At 46.4% G+C, this 17,712-nt stretch overlaps 1 protein-coding gene across 3 annotated transcripts in view; it reads left to right on the forward strand.

The window, feature by feature from the left end:
• Window positions 1–17,712, forward strand: part of LOC117430380 (2-(3-amino-3-carboxypropyl)histidine synthase subunit 1-like) — a 51,933-nt gene that overhangs the window by 6,447 nt on the left and 27,774 nt on the right. For all 3 annotated transcript variants that reach the window (XM_058997937.1, XM_058997936.1, XM_058997935.1), the window contains exons 3-4: window positions 1,734–1,797; window positions 16,961–17,082. In XM_058997937.1, coding sequence (XP_058853920.1) covers window positions 1,734–1,797; window positions 16,961–17,082 — 186 coding nt within the window. The remainder of the gene's footprint in view (window positions 1–1,733; window positions 1,798–16,960; window positions 17,083–17,712) is intronic.

A 17,712-nucleotide genomic window follows, 5' to 3' on the forward strand; every position in this document is an offset into this window, starting at 1 on the left:
ATGCCCGACAAGACTCGGGACGGAGCTCCAACTGAAAAGATTCCAGTGTGCCAGCATGCCCGACAGGACTCGGGACGGAGCTCCAACTGAAAAGATTCCAGTGTGCCAGCATGCCCGACAGGACTCGGGACGGAGCTCCAACTGAAAAGATTCCAGTGTGCCAGCATGCCCGACAGGACCCGGGACGGAGCTCCAACTGAAAAGATTCCAGTGTGCCAGCATGCCCGACAGGACTCGGGACGGAGCTCCAACTGAAAAGATTCCAGTGTGCCAGCATGCCCGACAGGACTCGGGACGGAGCTCCAACTGAAAAGATTCCAGTGTGCCAGCATGCCCGACAGGACTCGGGACGGAGCTCCAACTGAAAAGATTCCAGTGTGCCAGCATGCCCGACAGGACCCAGGACGGAGCTCCAACTGAAAAGATTCCAGTGTGCCAGCATGCCCGACAGGACTCGGGACGGAGCTCCAGAGGCAGGGAGCAGAGCAACTGAAGGCTCTCGCCCCTCCTGATTGAAGACGAGTTCTAGGAGCTTCCAAAAGTTCAGCGTTCTCTGATCTCAAGTGCACAAGACTAGGAGCATAAGCTGCCAACAGTTCCTGTAAATATAAAAACCCAAAACCATGAAGAACCAGCAGTCTGACCAACAGCAAAATGTCCCAGGATGCAATGGGTTATATAGCGTGGTCTTCTGTAAATAGCAAGCAGGTCTCATATCTCCCAACCTGCACCTGAGTCCTCTCTAACACTTACTTACCCGGTCTTCATAATCGGAGATGACAGGGAATGGCTCTGACACCTTTTAATTACCAGCGTCACCCAGACGGCAGTGAAGCCTGTGACTAATGCACGGGCGGGAGGCGGGGGGCGGGGGGGCTGCAACACTTTCTGTAGGGCTGTGAATAACACAGTCATGGAGAGGTTGTGCTCATTTACAACACATCTGTAATGGTGTTAGAAACAAGGCTTTCTAATCCACATTGTATTTGTTGTTCTCTCCCAGGCCCCTGTTCTGCTGTCCATCTGCTTGTTGTGTGTGTGTGTGTTTTTTTTACTTTGTCTTTAGATACCTGGTTACAGCAATGGGTGAAATTTTTCATTTATTTAAGTCATGTTCTGTTCAGCTAATGAAAAATGAACGAATGGTGGAACATTCACCTGAATCCTGAAATAATTGTTCTCTGTGGGCTTTGTGTCAAGCCATGTTGTGTAGCAGGGTCAAAGGTTAGGGGTCGTTCTTGCTCAAGTGAACTAACAGGCGTTACTAACCCTCTTACGCCACGTTGTTGCTGCTTTTAGGAACGTTAATTGCCATTGATTGGTACACAGTTGTTCAGGTGAAGGAAGGACCGCTTTTCTTGTTTTGAAATCAACACATTTAATACTGGCTGATACGTACTTCTTAAATTCTGAGTATGGCACACCTCCCATGTGGTTTATGTGTCATTATCATCAACCACCACAGAGTGTGGGCCACTTGAGCTGGCAGATTTTCTATATAATAAAAAAATAGTCTGGTTTCTTTCTGGTTTTGTACTGTTAAAGGACTGTATTCTTGTCTGGAAATTTGCCTTTGCACTTGAGCATGGTGTCTGACCTACAGTATATAAAAAGCTCCCTTTGTTACGTGAAGCCCCCCCCCCCCCCCCCCTCTCTCTGTCTCTCTCTCTCTTGCTCTCTCTCTCGCTCTCTCTCTCTCTCTGACTCGCTGTCTCGCGCTCCTCTCTTCCCAGTCGCTCTCCAGATGCCGGAGGGACTCCAGATGTTCGCCTGCGCTGTCGCTGACATCATCGAGAGGTAAGAGATTCCTTCACTGTCACACCTGCTAATTCAGAGAAGTGCGTCTGCCAGGGGAGGAGCGAGGGGTCCTGTCTGAGCCTTTGAAATCCTGATACCAGCCCTATCCACGTCAGCCCCCGTTTGAAGGGATTCCACAATCGATCTTCATGTTCTCCAGACCTTCTTATGATCACAGCCCTTTTAAGTTCACTTCCTTCACTGTGTTCCGTTTTAATAATACCCCGACTGATCCAGATTCAACCCATGAGCGCAGTGGCGCCCCCATGTGGAATCCATTTCCAGCTTCAGGTCTAGGTGGGGCGTTTAGCTTCTCCTTCTGTCTCCTCTAAAGCGCATTTCTGCCGCAGTGACTGGACCTGAGATATAACGAGCAGCGCTAGACTCGAGGGAGCACAGCGCTGTGTTATAATTTCCCGGGGTTATCTCGGGGAAGTAAAATGAAATGGTTTGCTTACGTAAATCCCAGACCTGCGACATGGCCTTGTTAAGTGTGAACTGAGGGCATTAATCTAGCTAATTGCACAGCCGGTAGCCCAGTTATTTTTTGACTGTCATTTCACTGTGGGCAGTGCATACACTAGAACTGTTTTGTTTGGCTGATTCAAGCAGAATTTGAAAATAACGAGGAGGATAAAAAAGCACACATTAATAATGATGATGATAATAATACAAATCTCATTGAACAGCCAGCTTGGCTATTCCTGTCCTTTTTTTTCTTTTCTCCTCTCCTGCCTTTTATTCCTGATAGCTGGCAGGAATGGGCTTTTGCAATAATTAAAAACAAGAAAGTCGGAACCGCGCGCTGCATTTTTTAATTAAAATTGCATGGTCGTTAATTAAAGCAGTCTTTGAGTTTGGAAAGAAGGGGAGCTCGTTTTTGCACTGAGGTGCGATAGCATCGTTTCTTCGGCAGTATTAATTATCACCGCCCCGTGAAAAATAAATAATGAAACCGCTGGGTTGGGAGGTGATCTGCCAAACTAGCACTCCTGCCGTTGAATTAGCTGGATCTCAGATCTGCAGTACAGCACTGAGTTTTCTATACTAGACTGTATTGAATTAGCTGCTCTCAGATCCCCAGTACAGCACTGAGTTCTCTATACTAGACTGTATTGAATTAGCTGGCTCTGTATACTAGACTGTATTGAATTAGCTGGCTCTCAGATCCCCAGTACAGCACTGAGTTTTCTATACTAGACTGTATTGAATTAGCTGGCTCTCAGATCCACAGTACAGCACTGAGTTCTCTATGCTAGACTGTATTGAGTTTGCTGGCTCTCACATCCCCAGTACAGTACTGAGTTCTCTATACTAGACTGTATTGAGTTTGCTGGCTCTCACATCCCCAGTACAGTACTGAGTTCTCTATACTAGACTGTATTGAATTAGCTGGCTCTCAGATCCCCAGTACAGCACTGAGTTCTCTATACTAGACTGTATTGAATTAGCTGGCTCTCAGATCCCCAGTACAGCACTGAGTTCTCTATACTAGACTGTATTGAATTAGCTGGCTCTCAGATCCCCAGTACAGCACTGGGTTCTCTATACTAGACTGTATTGAATTAGCTGGCTCTGTATACTAGACTGTATTGAATTCGCTGGCTCTCAGATCCCCAGGACAGCACTGAGCGCTCTCTAGACTAAGTCATGTGTAGCAGCTTCTGAAATGAACACTCAGAGTTGTTTATGTCTCTCTATGAAACATAAACACTTTTTTTTAATTTTGAAACTGGAGCAAGCTTTGCACTGGGGGATAGTGACTGAGTCACCTCCCCGGGTCACTAGCCAGTGAGCTCAAGAGGGCACCTGCAGGGCTGGCATCTAGGGGGTGGTCGCTTGCAGCGGGCGCTGGCATGGGATTTCTTCTTTGAGGATTCTGTGTGTTACGCACGGACCTGTTTCTTTTTGTGTTTGTTTCTCTGCAGAGAGGGACTCCTCCCTGCTTCTCAGTGTGCATCGGTACAGGAGAGAGTGGACAGTGTCTCAGTTTCTCTCTCTCTCTCTCTCTCTCTCTCTCTCTCCCTCCCTTGTGTATCCCGATGCTAATACATATTAGATAAACTCTCAGCTTGCAGGATCAATTTATTATCTAGCACTCGGAGCTCTGGCAGTTGAAGCAGCTTTGCAGGACAGCTCAGAAACAAGACGTCAATACAGATTCCTCGTTCAGCACGGTCGTCTTGCGTGATGAGAATGATTACAATTAATTATTACGTGCTGTAGATTGCTGTCAGGCTAGACTAACTCCAGTATGCCCCTGCGATCTGGCCAGATCTGAGAAATACAAGCACGCTAGGAAGAACTTTCTTCGAAGGATCTGGCCTCCAGTGTGTCTTCTTGGATTGTGATGATGCTCAGATCTCCAGAGAAACAAACAGCAAGGTCAGGACTGGTACGATACAGATTTATGATCTGTATTTTGAGTTCAGATACGGAAGCAAGACTCCCATTGCAGAGCAGTTTCACCCATTCCAGGTTTTACTACGAGCTTGATCTGCCCCGGTGTACAGGTAACAAGCTCCGGAATGGATCAAACTGCTATCCAATGGGAGTCTTATTTCCGTCTCTGGAACTGATACTAGAATTTGGATGACTGGATGGAAGATGCATTCTGAATCCTCCCTTCAGTGTGTGTAGCGACTGAGTTGTGCGGAACAGGCTGGGAATTTGTGGAGCAGCGAGGGTTAAGTTGTGGGAGAAGCGGGAGAGGCCCGGATGTGGGAATTGGATCTGATGGAATTGGATTATTCCGAGCGATTTACAGACACCACTTAACAAAACCACCTAAAGTGCTTCGGCCAGAGAACCGGAATAATAATAAAAGACGATATTCCCGACGCTCACAGACCCTTTTAATGCCGGCTCTCGGGCAGACTGCTGTGTAACGCCTTGAGCTGCTTTTGCTAAGCTCCCTGTTTTTACACCTTTACTAAGTGCTAAAAAAAAACGGACCAGTTTGCATTAAGTGTATTTAGGATTATTATTATTATTATTATTAGTGTGTCTTATTAAACTCTTAGTAAACCCAGGAATGGATCAAACTGCTGTACAATGGGAGCCTTATTTCCATCCTGACAAAAAGTATACTTATTAACCACAGTAAAAACAATATCCCAGCTTCAGCTCAAGCCTGCTTTGAGTAACGCGTCATACTTTGACAAGAGCACTCCATCGATGTAATATTATTATAACCAGGACCGCTTCATTAGATTAGACCCCTTCCACTGCATAGAGAATCTAGAGTACTAGAAATGAACAGTAAACCACAGCATCAGGGCAGCGGAATGTCCAAACCTTCCGGAACCAAATGATTCTAGAATTAACAAAGGTTCTAGGCTAGGCTTTAATATTCCCATTCCACTTAGAATTTGATAAGAGATTCGATTAGCAAATCATAGCTAAGAAGGGGGTCCGACGCTGACGTTACAATGCTCCTGTCGGCTCCCAAAATTTTGGCCGCAACAATTCTGCAGCCCTGCAGAGCAAACAAAACTAGGTCCAGCTGAAGGACTTTCTATTAAAAGTGTTCTAGATTGGTTTGTTTGTTGGTGAAAGACTGTGTCCTGAAAACTTATTTTAGCATTCTGTGGATTCAGAACGTACCATCTCGGCTCCACTGGAGGGGTGGGGGAGGGTTGCACCATGCTTCAGTCTCAAGTAGCTGTTCTAATGACCTGCCCAGACCAAGACAGTGTTAGATTGTTAAGAATTTTCACCCTCTTCCCGGTAATAGTTCATAAAGATAAGATTGCTTTATCCTTGTGAAGCATTCCCTCAAAGTTAACCTTGTTTCGAATGGGCTTTTAAACTACCTCTCTCTCACTCACACACACACTTCCTCTGGGACCACGCGTAATGGGTTGAGTGGGATTAATGGCAGTTCTCCAGCTCCTCTCCCCTCTCGGGGGTGATAGAGGGTACTCGCCTCAACTGCTGGTTCTCTGTGATTGTGTTTGCGTGCTCATGACGCAGAACGACTGCAGTATAGGTCAGGTTTGAAAATAACATTGTAAACGACACGCTGCATTTCAGTGGAGTGTTTCATAATGTTGCGTGGGGCAGTTTTGAGAAGCTGACCCCCTCCCTGGTGTTTCTGTAGAGTTGTGACTGTGCGTTGACAGCGCCTGTGACTCTAGAAGTTCTGATTGAGTGTGTAACGCGCCTGGCGGAGCGGAAAGCAGACATCATCATTATTATTCACTTAACGATGTAATACCGATCCACTTCAGCACCGTCGATAGCTGCCAGCTTAAAAAGGCTGCTGTGCATAACTAGGGTCTGGGTTAGAGCTGAAATAGAGGCTTTCAAAACACTGCTGGCTGGATGAAGGAAGGGGAGGAAAGCGGGTGGAGGGTAAATGAAATCAATTTGTCAGCAGAGAGCGAGCGAGCAGAGTCTGAGCCATGCCTGTCAGTCTGACTGACAGCTGAGCTGAGGGGGTAGAACTTTGGAAGTGATGTCTCTCTTTATATAGAATATATATACATACACAGGATGTGCTTAAAGTCCAGCGTCGCAGGCAATGTTATATATTGTGTTTGTTAGGATGTTCTGCCTGTGGCGCCTGACACCCCGGTATTAAAGCAGTCCATTCTTTGTCTCCGTTTCGTAAAGTCGCTGTTGCCTTGGTTTCACGTGGCCCTGCTCTCGTCGAGTCGTGTCGGGTACGCACGCAGCAGTCAGGGTAAAGCATGCCCTGTTTCACAGGTTCTCCCTCGCAGTGCCGTTAGCACAGAGAGGCCTCCTAGCTGTGTGCGAGGCTCCCCCACTCGTTCATCTCAATACGTTCTGGAGGCTGACGCGGAGTCTGCGTGGCGCGCCGCTTCTCTGGGACCTCTGCCAGGGGAATGTATAACAATACAACCCACCATTTCACATTCAAATAACGCGTCTGGGCATTTACAAAGCAGATGTCGAAGTTCAATTAGGCGCACGTCAGGCTTCATGCAGCTTTAATGCAAAGGTTATGGAGTGTTTGCATTGCCACACAGGAGGTGGCCAGCGGTAGAGAGAATTAGGGAAGGATAGAAAGAAATAAAAGCAGGTTTCCTGGGAGGAAGGCGGCATGTGTTCCCGAGGCTGACTCGATTTACACAGATCAGTCCTCTAGCTTTCATCTCACCGCTCAGTCCGATCACATTGCTATCAATTTGCACTGCGATTTGTTCATAATTTATGCCTTTTTATATAAACATTTATGGGCTTAAGCATTTGAGCGGCAAAGAAGCTTGATTCGTAAGAGGACTTGTTCGCATTCAATAGAAAAAACACGGCAGGAATTTAATAATAACGAGAAGTCCAAACTTTTTTATTTTTTATTTTCCATGCTGCTGTGTTTTTCTCATCCATAGAAAATTGCTGCTTGTCTGCAGATCGTTTCTTTGCATGCACTTGAATCCTGTCGAGGGAACTTGGTTCTGTGGGGGGGAGAAACGTACTGAGGTTTGGAGCTGCCCTCCGTGGATAACCAAGTTCATTATTGGTGCAGAGGTGTCTGTGTGTGAGCTTGTCTGTGTTTGTTTGTGCATATCAGTACGTGTGTGTGTGTGTGTGTGTGTGTTTGTGTCTCTGTGTGTGTGTGTGTGCTGCAGCGCTGGATAACGCACCTTCCCTGGGACTGCACTCTGCGAGACAGAGGGACGCAAGGACAGGGTGGTGGAGGGGAGCCTCATTCACATAGGCTGCATGCAGGCCCCGTCGCTGCACAGGCAGGGGCTCTATTAGACATTCCACAGCGCTGTGAGCCTTGGCTGATCTTACTGTTGTGAGCTTCAGTGCAATGCAATGCCATCAATCTACAAAGCCTCCTTCATCTGCAGTGCCTTCTGCACTCACTCTAGCTTTGTGCTGAGTAGTTACAGTGGATTCAGAGGGATCAGTGCAGGTCTGTGCAGAAGATTTAATTCCTGAGTTTAAAAAAAAATAAAAATTCTGCATGGTGTGCATCGGTCACAGTGGGACCCAGTGACCCTCACACGCACTCCGACACGCTGACCCCCGCAGACACACGCTGACACGCACACACAGAGCAGTCTCGTTAGCGATCAGAGAATGAAGTGCTGCCAATTCCATTACAATGCGATCTCGAGGACCTTCACTGCTAATCTCACTGTGCTGTCCTCTTCAAACTCTCTCAATAGCCTCCCTCTGCTCTGTGCTGGAGGAGCAGAGAAAGAGAGGTCCTTCTACTCTCTCAATAGCCTCCCTCTGCTCTGTGCTGGAGGAGCAGAGAAAGAGAGGTCCTTCTACTCTCTCAATAGCCTCCCTTTGCTCTGTGCTGGAGGAGCAGAGAAAGAGAGGCCCTTCTACTCTCTCAACAGCCTCCCTCTGCTCTGTGCTGGAGGAGCAGAGAAAGAGAGGCTCTTCTACTCTCTCAACAGCCTCCCTCTGCTCTGTGCTGGTGGAGCAGAGAAAGAGAGGCTCTTCTACTCTTTCAACAGCCTCCCTCTGCTCTGTGCTGGAGGAGCAGAGAAACAGTCCATTACATTATAATTTTTTGATTCTCAACACTGAGCCTTATAAACTCTGACTGGGATGAGAGCGGTGGGGGAACGCATGTGTGAGGGAGTATGGAGCCGTGCCCATCCCACCTCTACCCAGCAGGTGTCGCCAGTGGGCGGCAGTGATGTCATTGATAACCCACAGGCCAGTGTATGGTATAGATCGCATGGGGAGCCGGTTAGTCAGAGACACAAACACGCAAACACAAGCTGCTGTGCTGAGACACCCTGACAGTGTAATGAGCACATTATGCAGTGAAGCCTGCTTATAATGACGAGCTGAAAGTGGACTTTAAATGCAGACGATTTTGCATGAGAAGTATAGAAGTCCTGTTCCTGTGTAGTCAGCCCTGTCTACAGGGACTACAGTAGCCTCTATGATCTGTAATCTGAGCCAGGAAGAATGGGAAGTATTCAGTATGGGAGCAAAGGAACCATGTGAAATATATATATATATATATATATATATAAAAATGAAAATTTGAATCTACTTCGTCTTTAATGACCTGCAGGGGTAGTTTGACCCAGAGTCAGAAACGGTGCATAACACACAATGCAAAGCAAGTTAATACAATGCGATGCAACTCAATACAGGATAATATAACAACATAAAAGACATTCAATTAGAATAGGCAGTCTGCCCAGGTGCTGGATCAATAGCAGACAGGATTGATTCTGATCTCTAAGAGCCCCATGTCTTCGTTCTTCATTGAAGAATGAAAGTGGAAACAGTGAGAGATCCTCCATGGAGACGGGGTCCTGTGCCGTGCAGCGGCCTCGTCCTGTGCCGTGCAGCGGCCCCGTCCTGTGCCGTGAAGCGGCCCCGTCCTGTGTCTGCGGTTCTTGCTTTTGATTGTCGTTCCAGAGCGCTGAGGCGCAGGCTGACCTCGTACTGTTCTGTGCTTTTGAAGTCTGTTTTGTATGCCAGCATTTTTGAAATCTTAACGTCATGCATGCGTTGCTTGCTCTTTGCCAGTGTCTTTTAAAGACAGTTTTGTTATTGGATTTGCAGGGATGGAAATAAGACCCCGATTGCACAGCAGTTTCACCCATTCCAGGTTTTACTATTAGCCACAGGGTATAGGTAACAGGCGTGTCTTATTAAACTAGGAATGGATCAAGCTGCTATGGAATGGGAGTTTTATTTCCACCTGATTTTAATACGTTTCTCGATGCATGTGTGTACGGTACTTGCAAACGTGCATTTTATAGCAGAACTTAGTAAACACATTATTCATACACAACGTGCCTCCAGAATCTAGCACGTGATCTCATGTTATGCAGCATATTCTTTGTGGGAGATCTCTTGTGTGGTGTGGTAGTTTCTTGCATAAAGTCTCCAGTTGTGTCAGGGTTGAAGTCTGTGGAGTAAGCTGGGAGGACGTTAGTCTCTCTCTCTCACCCACCCACACACACACACGCACACACACACACACACACACACACAGACTCTGTGCTGCTGTATCTGAAGCCACAGTCTGCTGCTGTATCGCAATGCAGGAACCTGATACAGTGCCAGTGACTCAGACTGGTATTATAGCTCAGGCCTGTGCAGTGCAGTGCAGTATTTAGACAAGCACTTCATCACACACTCTTAAGGTCAAGCCCTCCGTGAAGTGAACATTACGGCTCACGACTTCAGCAGTGTTTTTGTTGCGTGTGCTGAAGGAACTTGAATGCAGAAGGACAGACTTATTGCTTTGCTTTCTTCTCCGCTTTGAAAGGTTTCTGATTTGGAGGAGAGACTTGTCTTTGGGATGAAGGTTCTTGACTGTAAGAGTTGGTAGCGCTTGTCTAGTCCTGGTTACATGTGTCCCATGGCAGGCCAGGGCCAGAGCAGAAGAGCAGCCCCCGAAATCAAAGCACCTTAACACACGCAAAAACACTTTGAAAATGTCCTTGAATTGAAACCCCTTGATTTCTGTAATGAGCAGGATAGGAGATGCTGAGCAGCACTCTAGTGACGCACTCACTCAGGCAGGAGTTGTTTGTTTCTCTGCTGGAGTGGTTTTATTATACTTTTGCTCTTCTTTTTAGGGAGAGATGACCGTTTCTCAGCTTAGAGAAAGCTGAATTAAACCCTGAGTGTTTGTTCAGGTTAATCACAGGTCAGGCATCAGGCTGACAGCTCAGTTTCCTTTCTCATCTCCTTGAGATACTCGCGGCGCCAGGACAAACTCGACAGTGTTTCATTTAGTTTCTTTAATATAATATATAAAGGGCCTAAGGTTCTAGAAACCACACATCCAGCAGTGTAGATTAGTCTGTTTTATTGATGGCTGTGATGAACGCAATATTACAAATCTCAAGAGGGTTCTTTTTTTTTATTTTTATTTTTTGATGACGCTGGTTTTTAGATCAATTGAAAAGACGAAAATCTTTGAGTGTCTCCGAGGTCTCCCCTGGTTCAGGCACGGCCGCATGGTGAGCAGGACCGTGTCCTGGCTGTGCGAAGTCTCTGGTCTTCACTGGGGATTCTGGAGGGAGCGTCGCATTGGCTCTGACGCTCCCGAGGGTTAGTCCTCCAGAGACAACTGATCAGACAGACAAATGGCATTGGTGATGGGTCTACCATAATGGAGTTTGATCGTGTGTAACTCTGTTAGGCTGCCCTCTCCTACATGTTGGTCCGCAGGTATTGCAGTCCCCCCTGCCTCACATTGCAGTCCAAGTTTGACGAAGTAGAGTTATATTGTGCTGCGGGGCACTATCGCTTTAAATTAACAAGACACTGACACACACGCACACACACACACACACTGACACACTGAAACACCTGCTCCACTCATCCACTCTGTATCCAATTAGTCAGGATGAATTAGTTAATTTACTGTTGCCGCAACGCCAGTATTAATTGCCAGCAGACTGATTGATCAGCTGTGTTTGCTAGAGGTCTCCAGCAAGCACAGACTGTTGTAGTAGAATTAATAATAATAATAATAATAATAACATAATATAAAAAAATGAACCTTTGAACTTGGAGTCACCAAAAAGCAAGAAAAATAATCTGAATACAACTTTGGGTCTAGTTTGGTCAAATAGATCAAATACTATATCTATGCATCTATATATATATATATATTTATATCGATCTATCTCTATCTATCTATCTTTCTATCTATCTATCTATGGGAGGTATAACTGCAGAGTAAAAAAAATTAAAAGGTTTTTTTTGGATGCTTTGAGGGGAGGAGAGGGGAGAGGAGAGGAGGGGAGGGGAGGGGGGGTGTCGGAGAGTCGTCCTTCTCTCGTTTCGGGGATCCTGCTGGTTTTGGAGACACTGGCCCTGCACAGCCTCGTTCTTCTGGGAGATGTTTTCTTTTGTGTTTCCGCTGCAGAGTCGCTGCTGGGACCCAGCGGGTTCATTAATGTCTGAGCGCCGGTATTGTTTGTGTTTCATAACATTCATTATACAGAGTCACTCACAGCTGCAGTGGAGTGAAGATTCAGACTCTTTATTGAGGCGGATTGAACGATACATTACTGATCCTCGTTTCTCAGAAGTACCGGGGATTTGAAACCGATGAAGGTTCGGAGAAGATGTATTTCCAATGTCCAGTCCACAGAAAAATCTAATTACAACGCCAGTAGTTAGTTTGTTTTTAGCATTGTAATGTATTGCAAGAAAAAATAAAGGCAGGCACATAGTCAACTCTTTCAAAGAACAATTTTAGTGCTTGATTATGTAGTCCTTTTAATATGATTTATAAGTCTGAATTATATGTGTTTATATGTAATAATAATAAAGTAAAATGTACAGGAAACACCCGCCACAGTATAGTCAATGGGGACGGCCGTGGCGGGTTTCAGCGAGCGCTGTGCAGTGTGTGTGGAAATTTACATTTTAATGGAACGATTTAGGGAAAGCTGTTATTTATTCCTCTGCTCTTTTGCAATACGTGGCGGACTGATTCATTCAGCTGCTGTTTCGTATGAAAACACCCATTATGTGTGCTTATTCCTCTTGATAGGAACCATTTCCAGCACAAAGTGCTACCCACTCCTCACACTCCGCCTCTCTGCTCTGGCACCGTCGCTCAATGGATTCAACAGACTAGAGTAGAGGCTGCCTGTAACCTAATGCAATATTAATATTGGGCATTAATCCACTCCTACTGCAGAAGCTTAATGTGTGTGTAATTCATAGCACTTTGATGCATTCCAGGTTTTACAATGAGCTTAATAAGACACTCCTGAGCTTGTTGTCTAATGTGGACTGTGGTTAATCTCAGCTCGCAGTAAAACCTGGAATAGGAGTCTTCTTACCAATCCCTGTAAGTGCAGCAAGGCTGCACATTTAAACCTTGTTTCTGTGGGAGGGAGGGATGCAGGCAGGCAGGCAGGCTCTAACAGGCTCAGAGTGGTTTACTAATGGAGCACTTGGTGAGCAGCTGGAGTCCGGAGCACCTCTTCAGCCTGAAGCCACACTGGGACACTTAGACACTGAGAGACACACTCAAACACAAGCACACGCTAAACAGTCGCCCCGATTCACAGAGTCTCTGATACACGCGGTGTCCCTGCACTCTAATGACAGTGCTTGTGCTGTGCAGGGTGTCTGCTGATCCCACCCTGTAGAGCTTAGAGAGCTGAGTGCTGGACTCAGAGTTCAGACCTTATTAACCATGTGCCATTGCCCTCATGTGAGGACAGGCTACTCTGTAATTCTTTGGAGCATTTTTAACTGGCATCTGCCTTGAATGTTTTCTTAAACAATACTGTTGTGACTCTCTCTCTCTCTGGTCTGTCAGCTTTGTTTTGATCCCAGTTCTCTGCAGCGTGTCCTGGGGGCTGCAGAGCGAGATCGCTCTAAGGGAGCTCTCTGCACAGTTTCGCAGTGCTAATGCTGCACCACTCCCACTGTCCCAGGGGTCACAAGGAGAGTCATGTGATTATTCCGATATTCCAGGTAACAGCGAGCTAATAATAAGTTTACAAAAAAACGATTTAAATAAATGAATTGATGATCTAGCATCTCTGCCCATTTCTCTGAAGTAATTCATCAAGCTTTCTTGGCAGTCCTGGGTTTTATTCAGGTTTTGCCAAGGGAATTGCAGTACGGTAAGCACTTGCAGCATTTCAGTGGTGCTGTATAGATTAATGCATTTGGATATTTAGATATAATACACACACACACCCCCACTCTACCAGAATCCTCTGCACCATCCAGCACCCTCAGACACGTTCTATTGTCATCTGCTCGCTATCAAATTAATCATGCTTCCAAAACATAAACTCCCATAAAAATAAAATGAAAACTGAAATGTCGATTTCAGTTAAACGTTGTTATTATTGCCAGGCTCTTAAACGAGATATCAGCAGAGGAATGTCATTAAGGGCAATTAAGATGCAAGATGTCTGTAAACTCCGTAAGCGGGCTTGTTAATTAAAATCCATTTAGTGGTTTATGTTGTTGAGGCAGTCGTGTCGACGTGTGCCTGAATTAGTGCCTTCTGTGGATGGGAATCTCGCATGCCAGAGACGGAGAGCTGATCTCAAAGGTGGGGGCAGAGGGAGGGCTGGGATTGAAGGGGACAGCAGCTGGCTTCTACGGCAATCCCTGCATTCATCCGTGCCTCTGCCTGATCCGAGGGCGCTGATTGCTGGGTACCCATGTGGAAAAACTCTGCTCCGCTGTGATAAGGGCCAGCCAGTCTCTGTGCCCACTCTGCCAGCCACCCCTGCCAGACGGGCCACGCGCCGCAGGGTAACGAGTGACTGCCCTCTCATTGCTTTCTGTGGAGGTCAGACGCTCTGTTACTGCTTGGTAACAAAAGGGAGCTTTGATGTATTCTATAATGCATGCCCTCCGTTTTATGTAAGAATTTAATTACAAGACCTTTACACAAAAGTATGTGTTTCATATGGCAGGGTTACCGATCCCTATTAGTTGGTTTTTTTTGGTCTAGGACTTCCACCCCCCCTACACACACCCACACACACTGTTACCCCGACAGTGTGAGTGAGTGAGTGATGAGTGTGAAAGTGTTCGTCAGGCTCCGTGGGTGAGCGGGAGTCAGCCGTTCACCGGCCGCTCGTGTAATTAACTCGAGAGCTGGGTTTGGGAGGGATTGTGTGAAATGTGGGACAATACACAGGGCTGGGAATAGCCTGGAGTGTGTCTCTGGTACTTACCAAAGCGTTGGCATGCGGTGACCCCTGGCTGTAGAAAATTGATACAAGTGGGTTAAAACGATGGATGAATAGTGGCTGTGACAGGTGGCGCTCCTGCTTGTGCAGACTGGAATTTTCCTCTGGGAGCGTTTTTTTTTTAAGTGTTTCCTTTGTAATTGAATCCAGTTTTGCTAGCTCTCTTCTTAAAGGAGAACTTACCCATTGCTTTAAAATCCATTGTCGTCTTTATTAACGTTTTATTGTGCTGTTTTTCTCTCAGTTCATTAAGCAAATATTTCAAATACACGCTGTTGATTCACTGCAGCATCCTGGTACTGATGCCAGACCTGCGGTCGATTGTGATTGGACAATTACAATGCTATTGTGCTCAATTACATTTACAATTATGCTGCAGTAATTACAATTACACTCAAAATTAACAAACAACAACCCACATTAACATGTTTACTCTGTTTAGTTAATAATGCAGCAATAATAATCACAGCTACAAGTACAGAAACGTGCTATAGAACTGTTTTCAAACAAATAGGGTCCCCAGAAGTGATCAAATCAACTACATTCACTGGTTCAACTTGCACATTCACAATTGTAAGTGACATCAGGTCTGATTTAAAAGATAAGAAACTGGAATTGAAAAAAAAAAAAAAAAATTCTTTAGCCGTTCTTTAATGAAAAAAACACACCCCAAAAAGTCATGTTTCGCGGGGTGTTCAAATGGAGGTGGGCGACACTGCCTTGCTTGTGCAGGATTGGCACAGAGCAAAATGTTCCCTGCAGTGAACTTCACAAAAAACCTTGTGGACAGAAGAATGCAATCACCAAGTACAAATGTTTATTTAGCAGACAAGCTTTTTATTGTGTCCTTCAAAAGAGAAGCAAGAGAGAGAGAGAGAGATGGAGAGGGGCAGAGACATGGAGAAGAGAGAGAGAGGGAAGAGAGAGAGAGCGAGAGACAGAGAGGGGCAGAGATAGGGGAGAGAGAGAGACGGAGAGGGGCAGAGATAGGGAAGAGAGAGAGACGGAGAGGGGCAGAGATAGGGAAGAGAGAGACAAGCAGAGGGATTGGGACTGTTCAATTACATGACGCGGCTGATTCAAAGAAGCAGTGATTCTATTAATTGGTTGTTGTCTGAAGCCATAACGGCATGAATTGAAACCTTGATAAATATTCACAGCGCAGGTAGAAACGAACCTCTCATTTTGTGTCCCGCGTCCATCATTTGCATGCATTTACAATTCTGATTAGCGTTTTTGCATGCCGAGTTTGAATATGAATTCCACATTACGCGTACGTGAGCATGATGTATTTGCTGGGTGATGTAAGCCAGTAGTATGAGGTGTCTTTTGCAGTATGTAGCGCACTGGTGGAATTCTCCCACAAGGCAGACAGACAGGCATGCCAGCTGAACTGCATTTGTTAACATGGTTTTCTGCCCGTGCACGCTAATTGCTCAGCATTCGGCACGCTTGGCGTACTGTCCTGGCAAACCCCACCATGAACGATGTTTCAACTGGACGCCAGTGAAGACCACATAACTGGGCAATAGGGATGCAGTCAGGACCAAAGGCTGGGATAGCAATGAGTCTCCACAATTGAGTTTCAGTTCAACATTGGGTAATGATGGAGTAGCTTCAGTGTTAAACAGCAGACTGGCTGGACCCAGGCAGAGTAAAGATTAATACGAATTGAGGAATTTTGCTGGCTGGCAGCATTTAGAAAGGAGAGGAGGATAGAGATGGAGGTGACTCTCGTCCGTTCCATGGCTGCCCCTGACTCTTGTTAATAAATGAGGGGTTGTTCACCTGGGGGTTTGTGTATCACCATGGCAGCCTGGTGCTCAGACTCCCCCAGCTCCTCCACTGTCAAGCCTGGCTATTAATATCAGAGCACGGTCTGGCCTCAATAAGTCTGAGCGCTTCGCTTCAGCTTCTTTTAAATAGCAACAGCAATAGCAGCACCTACCGACCCAAAGAGTAAAGTGAGGATGTGTGTGTGTGTGTGTGTGTGTGTGTGTGTGTCTCTCTCTGCGTGTCTCTGCATGTATATGTTTGTGTGTCTTTCTCTCTCTCGCTCTGTGCATGTGTCTCTCTCTGTGCGTATGTCTGTGTGTGTGTGTCTGTCTCTCTCTGTCTCTCTCTCTCTCTCTCTCTCTCTCTGTGTGTGTGTGTGTGTGTGTGCGGGTGTGTGTGTGTGTGTGTGTGTTTTCCCATCCCTGGCTGGGTTACAGGCTGTTGGAGGCACCAGCAGTTAAAGGGGTCCTATTACATCACCTCCATGTCCTTAATATTTCACTTCTTACCTGTTCTCTATTCTCGTGTGTGTACTCGCTGTCATACCAACCACCGCAGAACTACACCATAACTAACCCTTGTCAGGCCACTTTCTTAACAAGCTAGTAGGCTAGTTTTTTTTTAGTTTATTTTTTATTTAGAGTGGCCAGTTATTTGACCCATGATTTTCTCCCCAATTTCGAGTTTAGCGAGGCGGTTGTTCGTGACGTTTGTCTTTCTTCTTGTTGTCTCAGGTTCACTGGTGCCGAGACGCTGGTGATGGGGGATGTGACGTATGGAGCCTGCTGCGTGGATGACTTCACTGCACGGGCGCTGGGGGCTGACTTCATGGTGCACTACGGGCACAGCTGTCTAGGTACGCAGTCAGGTTGAGGGGTGTGCTGGAGACTTGGGTTCCAGTCTCGGCTCTCTGTCTCACTGTCAGCTCACAATGGGTGGCAGAAGCAATGCTCTCTCGCTCTCTCGCTCTCTCACTCTCTCATAAATGGATTTAAGTCCCGTCCTTCTCCCCCACCCTTCACTCTCTCCACCTTCCATCTCACCTTCTTCATATATCTATCTTCCCCTGTACCTCTCTGTACCTACCTTCCTCTCTCTCCCCTTCTCTCGCTCCCTCTCTCCCTGCTCGCTGATTGATCGTTGGCACGTCCGCTCTTCTGTTTATCTTCCTCCGATCAATGTGTCTCCGTCTCCGTCTCTCTCTGCCTGTCTATCTTCCATCAGCCTTTTAATCTCCTGTGGCTGCGTTCTCTGTCTCGCATTCACTCTCATTCTCTTGAATTCAGTAATCCAGATTTGATTGTACTCCCACAAGGGGTTTAACAGAGCGGTCACTATAGACGGCTACATAGTGTGCACGCTACGACTCGCCGGTTTGGGTGCGTATTGTACAGCTGGGGAGGGGAGGCCCTGGGTTCGAGGCTTGCTGTCTGATCAGCTGGAGGGTTGGGGGCTCTGGCTGTTGGTGCCAAACCTTTGTAAAATT

Source organism: Acipenser ruthenus, chromosome 24 (assembly GCF_902713425.1).
Source record: "Acipenser ruthenus chromosome 24, fAciRut3.2 maternal haplotype, whole genome shotgun sequence".
Lineage (NCBI taxonomy): Eukaryota > Metazoa > Chordata > Actinopteri > Acipenseriformes > Acipenseridae > Acipenser > Acipenser ruthenus.